The sequence below is a fragment of the Elephantulus edwardii genome, unplaced genomic scaffold, assembly GCF_000299155.1.
Source record: "Elephantulus edwardii isolate Elephantulus edwardi_28Jun2011 unplaced genomic scaffold, EleEdw1.0 scaffold00208, whole genome shotgun sequence".
NCBI lineage: Eukaryota > Metazoa > Chordata > Mammalia > Macroscelidea > Macroscelididae > Elephantulus > Elephantulus edwardii.
In genome coordinates this window covers 439673-448116 of record NW_006399958.1, presented here as the reverse complement: position 1 = coordinate 448116, position 8444 = coordinate 439673, and the positions used below count along the sequence as shown (strand labels likewise).

At 50.4% G+C, this 8444-nt stretch overlaps 1 protein-coding gene across 1 annotated transcript in view; it reads left to right on the top strand.

Annotated features, from left to right (window-relative positions):
* Positions 1 to 8444, top strand: part of GRIN2D (glutamate receptor, ionotropic, N-methyl D-aspartate 2D) — a gene marked incomplete at its 5' end in the record, with an annotated part of 68711 nt that overhangs the window by 22761 nt on the left and 37506 nt on the right. Inside the window, 4 exons of the mRNA XM_006897334.1 lie at positions 431 to 584; positions 2878 to 3003; positions 3203 to 3432; positions 6839 to 6999. Of these exons, the coding sequence (XP_006897396.1) occupies positions 431 to 584; positions 2878 to 3003; positions 3203 to 3432; positions 6839 to 6999 (671 nt within the window). The remainder of the gene's footprint in view (positions 1 to 430; positions 585 to 2877; positions 3004 to 3202; positions 3433 to 6838; positions 7000 to 8444) is intronic.

The following is an 8444-nucleotide window of genomic DNA, read 5'->3' as shown; positions in this document are numbered from 1 at the left end:
TATATATATAAAAATCTCCCACTCCAGTGTCCCCATAACCACTGCTTCATGTGAGCCCAAGAGTTAGGGTAGATGGGGCCTGTTGGGTCTTGAAGGTTAAATTCCTAGGTCATTGAAGGCCGGCCCAGAAGGCTGGAGCCCCAGGATGAGCGAAGTGGGCCCTGCAGGTGGAATTAGACAGTGGGGATGTATCAATTAGGGAAGAGGGGGTGGGAATAGGGGTGGAGCTTATCGAAGAAGGGGCGGAGCCTGGAGACAACAGTTTAAAGAGGCCCCAGCTTCCTCTTCCTCCTGCCATTCCCCATCTGTCACCTCCACTCTCCCCTCCACCATCTGCGTCCATCCCTGGTCATTCAGATATCATCCATCCTCATGCTCTCTCTCTCACTCGGTCCACTGATCGGCTCTGGGGTCCCACGTTCCCCCCCAGGTGTTCTACCAGCGGGCGGACATGGCCATCGGCTCCCTCACCATCAATGAGGAGCGGTCCGAGATCGTGGACTTCTCCGTCCCCTTCGTAGAGACGGGCATCAGCGTCATGGTGGCGCGTAGCAATGGCACTGTGTCCCCCTCTGCCTTCCTCGGTGAGCTGGGGCCCAGAGAATCAGGGAAAACAAAACAAAAACAAAAGAGCATACTTCCCTGTACCCCAGTAAGACCGCTCAGAAGTAATAGCACACCTGAGCCTCAGTTTCCCGATCAGTACAATGGGAGGAACAACTCCCCTACCAGGAGCACCTCAAAGGAAGGAAGCTTGGGTTCCAGGCCATCTGTTGAGACCACACGGTGACCCAGGAGACGCAAGTCCCTGTCCACTAGGAAGTGGTAGGTCAAGGACAAGGTTGCTTTAGGCGGTGACAGATCCCATGACGGAGCTAGACTAAGCCTTGCCTCTCCCCACGCCTAAGCCTGAGTCTTTGGACACCAGTTTACTAGCTGCTGGAGCTGCTGGATGGTTCAACCGCACCAGCTGCTGGATGGCAGAAAGAAGTGGCAGTCTGACCCAGTGAAGATTTACGGCCTCAGAGACCCAATGGGGCAGTTCTACTCAGTTCTGTCTGGCTGTTGTGAGTCAGAGTTGACTCAGTGACAGTTAATGCAGGGTGGTGGTGGTGGGGTGTATGTGTGTATGTGTGTGTGTGTGTGTGTGTGTGTATGTGTTGGGTTGGATTGGAGTGGTTGATCCTAACACAATGCAGGCCCACATGTATCTGAATAGACAGGCCACAGGGTGCTCAGGGCCTGACTTTTCTAAAGTAGATTGCCAGGCCTTTCTTCCAAGGTACTTCCAAATGACTTTAAACTACTACATTTAAAGTCTGGTGCTTAACTGTTAGTGCTGTTAGGGATCCTTTGTCTGGTAGTCCAATTTACTGAGCAGACGACAGCTCCAGGCATCTTGGACCAGCTCCCTTTGCTCTCTGCATTCAGAACCAGCTTCTGGAGAGAGGCCTTACTGGGAAGAAGACAGCCCTTTTTTTGCTTTGTCTCTCAAGAATGTCCGTCCCACCCTCTCTGGCCTTCTCTGCACTGAGGGCTCTGCAGGGCACATTGAGATGTACTCCTGCCGGCAGCGGGGAGGTGACAAGGTCATATTTGCTCCCCGTCAAGTTGCCCCGCGCAGGCGACAGGCATGTGGCCAGATGTCCTAGTGACACCCCAGGGTGAAGAGGCAGCTGTGACAGGGGCAGCCCTGGCTGCGTGCACTTGGCCTGGAGGTCACTCCTGTCACTTGGTTTGCTTGTCAGTGAGCTCCCAGAAGGGACACACAGTCTCTGGGTGTGAGGTGGGGTTTGCATGGGTGCACTGAACGAGGGACTATAGAGATGGCATTACTTGGTTTAGAGGCCTGTGAGTTCTTGAGTGACCAAGCTGCAGGGGACAGTGGAGGAAGTCTGAAGGGCTGGGACATGGTTGTGAGGGCACTAGGGAGGCATGAGGGGATTAGAGGGAGGGGCATGGTCAGCTATGGGTCCAGAAAGATTCTCAAAGGCAAGCTGGAGGTGGGGGGGATGCCGGAGCAGGGCTAGCCATAAGAATGGAGACTGAAGTCGAGTCCGAAGGTAGGAGGAATAGGTCAGGATAACAAGCAGCTGTTTGATCTAGGACAGGAAGGTGGTGGGATTTTCTCAGGATGAGTCACCCAGGAGGAGGGAAGGTCTGGTGTGAGATTTGATGGGTGACTCGGATGTGTCCAGGGAAAGGTGGAGACTGGCTCTAGAGTTCGAGAAACATATGTAGAAGGCAGTTCATGTCTGGTGATGACGTGTGAGTGGTGCAGTGTTTACACATTCAACTGTTAATTGAAAGATTGGAAGTTCAAACCCACCAGCCTCCGTGGAAGAAGCGAGCAACATGTCGGTCAACTAAAACCCTGTGGGGTGGTTTTGTGTGGCCTTCCAGAGTCACAATGAGTCAGTGGGTAGCAGAGGTTTGTGTATCTGGTGCATTTTTTCAAAGGACTGCTGTCAGAAGCCCTGGTCGTGCAGCATTTAAACCATTTGGCACCTAACCTTCAAGCTGGTATGGTTCAAAACAACCAGCTACACTGTGAGAGACATGTGTGTGACAGCTCCCCAAAAGATGGCAGCCTGGGACACCCTGTGGGGCGCATGTCCTCCGTCCCCCAGGGTTGCGATGGATCAGAATTGAGTAGCGGGCACCAGACAGCAGCCCAGTACCTGTGGCTGAAACCACTGAAGTGGTTGGGATTTCTCTCCTTGAGGCTGTGCTCCTTCTAGAGGGTACCTGGGAGGAGGAGGAGGATGGACCAGGAGGCTGGAGGCTGCATCCACGAGTGTCTGGGGTTTGGTAGGCAGCCTCTCCTCCCACTTTGCCTAGTCTGAACCCTGACCACTCCCCCCTCCCCCACCCCAGAGCCCTACAGCCCCGCCGTGTGGGTGATGATGTTCGTCATGTGCCTCACTGTGGTCGCCGTCACCGTTTTCATCTTTGAGTACCTCAGTCCGGTCGGCTACAACCGCAGCCTGGCCACGGGCAAGCGTGAGTCTCCTTACCTCCATCACCCTGGCCCTTAACCACAGGTGGGACTACATTTCCCATCATCCCCCTGCGGCAGAGCCACGGCCCTCAAGGCAGGTCAGGGGCCCCGGTGCCCACTGGGAATTGTAGTTCTCTCTGTTCCCTCATACGATGCAAGGATTTGGGGTCCATGTCCCCCCACCCCCGATCCCCCTTGCAGGCCCTGGCGGCTCAACCTTCACCATTGGGAAATCAATCTGGTTGCTCTGGGCCCTGGTGTTCAATAACTCGGTGCCCGTGGAGAACCCCCGGGGGACCACCAGCAAAATCATGGTGCTGGTGTGGGCCTTCTTCGCCGTCATCTTCCTCGCCAGCTACACAGCCAACCTGGCCGCCTTCATGATCCAGGAGGAGTACGTGGACACCGTGTCTGGGCTCAGTGACCGCAAGGTGCGTGTGTTCAGGGGTGAGAGGTGAAAAGTCACAGAGATTGGTCTACGGGAGGTCAGAGGGAAAATCCTGAGGGTCTCTATCTAGGTGAAGTTCCAGAATGGTACAGTGGAATATTCTGGAAGAAGAAAGGGGAGGTTTTAACAGAAGCAATTTAAATATAGCTGGTAGCTGACCCTCCAGTGGGTTTTCAGGGGCTATAAATTACACGGGAGGAGATTGCACCACTTTATCCCGAGGGGCAGCTGGTGGATTCCAAGGTCCTACCTTTGGATTGGCGACGCAGCTCTTTACCCATTAGACCATCAGCGCTCCTTTTTAAGAAAATAATTGTGACTAGGGAAAGGGAGTGCCTTAGAACATTCCAGGGCCAACGAGGCTCAAGGAGATATAGGTACAGCTCAGACAGAGTGGCAAAGAAGTGCAATGCAATCCTGAAGTTGCATGGTTTGAATCCACCCAGTGCTGTGCTGGAGAAGGAGAGGCAATCTCCTGTTGTGCCAGTCGGATCCGATTCGATGGCACACAAGAAAAGAAAGAAAAATTTAAAAACATCAATTAACCAATAATTGGGTCTCCACATTTTCCAAGATAAAGAAAATAATTAACTTTTTGGGAGAACAATATTGAAAATGTTGGAATTACCAGTATTGCAGTTACCAATGTGAAGTCTATTTGATGCTTATTAATTAAAATTTTCCCACTTAAAAAAAATCAATTAAAAAAAAGTCATGTTTACTCTATGTACAATAACGCTATGGGAAAAGCCTGAAAGTTTGTGAAAATGACCAAAATGTGACACAGAGACACACAGAGAGTACAGGTTGTTGAGAAAATGAGGGTGACAGACTTGCTGGAGACCGGGCCTAGTGGCAAGAAGCTGCATTGCAATTCCAGAGGTATATGTTTTGAATCCACCAGATACTCTGCTGGAGAAGGAGGGGCAAACTCCTGTACCAGTCAGATCTGATTTGACGGCACACACACACACACACATAAATAATAAAATTTAAAAACCCCAAAACTGTTCTGGAAGCGCAGTGAGATGCCTACATCTCAGAGTGGAACAGAGGAGAAGGCCCATGTTTGAAATTTCAAATCAGTCTGTTGAAGATCAGTGTGTTTGCAAGATCCGATGTAAATTCATGAATCAAAATAAGAAAATTTAAAGCCAAGACTTGAAAATGTTCAAACCCCAATTTTGTGTTTGTTAGATTCCAGGAACATAAAACCATCCTATCAAATTGCATCAAGCACTCACTCTCAGTGTCTGTACTTATCTCCTTGTGGGTCACATTTGTTCAGAAACTAGTGGTTTGCAGACACATTTTGGGGTCAACCTGGTTAACCAGGCCTTGTGGCCCTATAAGTAGAGTGAAAACTCGATTCTCTGCTTTGCAGGGAGCATTTTGGATTCAGTGTGATGCAATGGAAGAGACTAGAATTATAAAATATGTTGACGGCACCTTATGTAATAAGAATGAGCATTGTCTTATGAAACTTTTGTTGTAGTCATTTACATGCATGGCGTTGGGCCAGCAGGCACCAGTTCGGCTGTGCCTGTTGGGAGAAAGAGTAATTAATTCTGAATGTAATACACGCCATCCCCAACCACAGCCTCCCTCCTCCCCAGGACCTCTCATGGTCCAGCAAGTGAAGGATTAACCCTGGCAAATCAGTGTCCTCTAGGACCCTTCTCAGGAGCGTTGTGTAATTGGGCTGCTAGGTTTCCAGTTCAAATCCACCAGCCTCTCAAAAGGAGAAAGATGATGCTGTTTGCTCCTGTTAAGATTTCTAGGCTCAGAAACCAATAAAGAATTATTGTTTTTTGGAATTGACTCCATAGCCGTGGGAATTTTTTTTTTTTTTGGTTGCTTGGTTTGGCTCCAGTATAACACAGCTCTGTATCAGGGCCCTTTCTGATGGGGAGGTGACTGGCCTGGGCCAGTTGTTAGATTAAGCTTTGGGTTGCTACCTCAAAGGTTGGTGGTTCACAGCCCACCAGCCGTTCATGGGGAGAAAGACGTGGCAGTCTGTTTCAAGAAAGACTTGACAAGGGTTTGGTAAAGCATGCAATGAATTATATTAATAAATTTAATTGTTATAAAAAAGAAATGATATATGAAAGCTGGGATGAAAAGCAATATAGTTTGTAAATGTTCATTCAAAAAAAAATGTAAAAACAAAACAGATTTGTTGTTGTTGTTATGTGCCATCGAGTCGCTTGCGACTCATAGCGACACTATGTACAACAGCCCTAAACTCGACTCTGTCCTGTGCCAATCGCACTGTCTCTGACACACCCATCCCGATTACCCCAGTCACTGAATCAATCCACCTCATAGAGGGCCTTCCCCTCCTGCGCTGTCCCTCCACCCTCCCCAGCATGATGTCCTTCTCCAAGGACCTATCTCTCCTTACAGCATGACCAAAGTATGTCAGACGAAGCCTCAGAAAACATTTACAGGCTTGGAAATCCAGTGGGGTTAATTCATTCTGACTCCAGGGCAACTCTGCAGCCATGAGTTCAGTTTCCTCCCTTGCTTTTGTTATGTCTGTGTAATCCACATGGGTTACATAAGCAGTTAAGCACTTCACTGCTAAAAGAAAGGTTAGAGGTTCCATTCCGCGCGCCGCCCCCCCGGAGTGGCTCGGTGTAAAGACCTGGCTATCTACTTCTGCAAGATCATGCCATTGGCTGTCACGAGAGTCTGCTTCAACCACACAGTGGACCCTGTGGGCTACAGAGTGAATCTGCTCTTGAATAGCATCTTCTGGCTGGAATTCTTTGTGGAAGCAGATCATCTGATCTTCCTTGCGAGCCCCTGCTTGGGTGCAAACTCCAGTTTGCTCTCTGCTTGCATCGCCACTCACCTCCTGTGGTTAAAAAAAAGAAAAAGCAAACTCACTGCCCTCCAGTGGAACCGATTCATAGCAGACCTTTTTTTTTTTAATTATTATTTTTGTGTGAGTGTACTGTCAAATCAGATCTGACTGGTACAAGAGGAGATTGTCCCTCCTTCCCCGGCAGAGCATCTGGTGGATTTGAACCGTGCACCTCTGGGATTGTAGTTGTAGGTCCTTGCCACTCACTAGGCCACCAGAGCTCCCCTGATTCATAGCAGATCCTGCAGCGGGTTTTCAGAGGCTGTAAATGCAACCAGGGAAGACTGCCTGTCTGAGCGGCTGGTGGATTTGAACAGCCAGGGAGCCCGTTAGCCCCTCAGCTCCCCAGGACTTCACTGCCAGAGCCCCCTAACACCATCAGTTGGGCTTGAAAAGGTGCTTCTGAACTGGGGTGTCCGCCAGCACCAGGTGGCTGTCATCTGCCCCCCAGGACAGGGCATCTGGGTGGGGAGCTGTCCTCAAGGAGGCACCCTAAAACCCCCACCCCATTCTACTCCAGTTCCAGCGGCCCCAGGAGCAGTACCCGCCGCTCAAGTTCGGGACGGTGCCCAATGGGTCCACGGAGAAGAACATACGCAGCAACTACCCCGACATGCACAGCTACATGGTGCGTTACAACCAGCCCCGCGTGGAGGAGGCCCTGACGCAGCTCAAGGCAGGGTCAGTGCACAGGGGGCTGGGCAACAGGGGCGAGCATGGGGGATCCAGGGGGGCTCAGGGTTCAGCCATCAGCCTCAAGGGCCAGAGGGAGGCGGGGTTATCGCCTTGGTAGACTCCCCACCTCCTCAACCCAGCAATAGTGATGTTTTGGGGGGTGTGTGTGGAGAGGGAGGGTTCCACTCGAATGATCTGAGACCTGATTGCCTGAGTTCCAACCCTCTTCCTGACCAGTCTGATCTTGAAAAAGTCGGGCAACCTCTCTTGAGCCTCCGTTTCCGCCTCCGTGAGCCTCACTTTCCACCTCTCTGAGCCTCAGTTTCCGTCTCTGTAAAATGGGCACATGCCAGCCACACAGTGGTTATAGACATGGAAAGAGTTAACCCCCGCTGCAGATGAAAAACAGTGCCTGGACCACGGTAGGTATTGGCTGCTATTCTCACGAGGTTTCTCATTACGTGTGAACATACTGGAATCAATTACCTGGAAGTAAAAATCGCGCAGGGGGCAGCATTCATCTAACCTCACAGAAGAACGGGGACCCCCAGCCTCCCACCTTCTAATAAATTCTGGCACCAGCTGCTCCTTTTTCATCATTTTCTCCTCCTTTGCTGGGCTCCATATTCCATTGCAATGGGCACATAGAACTCCCAGGCCATATCCGCAGTGTTGGGGTTTATTAGGGAAGTCTTTCTCTCTCTTTCTTTCAAAACCATGAAGTCAGAACTGACTTAATAGTTGACCCTCCGTTGAGTTCCCAAGGCTGTGAATCACTCAGAAGGAGATTGCCCATTTTATCCTGCCGAGCTGATAGCAGATTGGAACCGCCGGAGAGGTGCTGCATTTGGGTTACCAGCAAAGCTCCCTACAGACTAGACCACCCAGCCCGCATTTCTTAAAAAAGGTGACAATTCCATCTCTGGAAAGAGTTAGGATACAATTGTTCAGTTAGGACACGCTCTTTCCTGCTACGCCCGAAGGCTGATCTTTCTCTGGACCTTGGCCTCTCAGCCTTGCCTCTGTCCTGTTTGGATAAGTGTTACAAAGCTCTTTTAACATTGCTGGTTCAGGGAGCGCTGGTAGCCTAGTGGTAAGAAGCTGCACTGCAATCCCTAAAGTGCCCTGTTCAAATCCAGCAGATGTTCTCCTGGAGAAGGAGGGACAATCTTCTCCTGGGCCAGTCAGAACTAATGCAATGGTATGCAACTGAAAAAGATAAAAAAAACAAAACAAAACATTGCTGGTCAAATCTCCAGACGCACTTCCATCAGTAAGTGTGTCCAGGTGGGGAGGCCCTCAGCTTTTATCTCCTGGATTTGCAAATCCAGGGGCACAAATAAGTTCCTGAGACTCTCCACTCCAGCATCCGGCCCCCATAGCACTCATCTTTCTCCTTCCTAGACAAGGAAGCTGTGTGTGTGTGTGTGTGTGTGTGTGTGTGTGTGTGT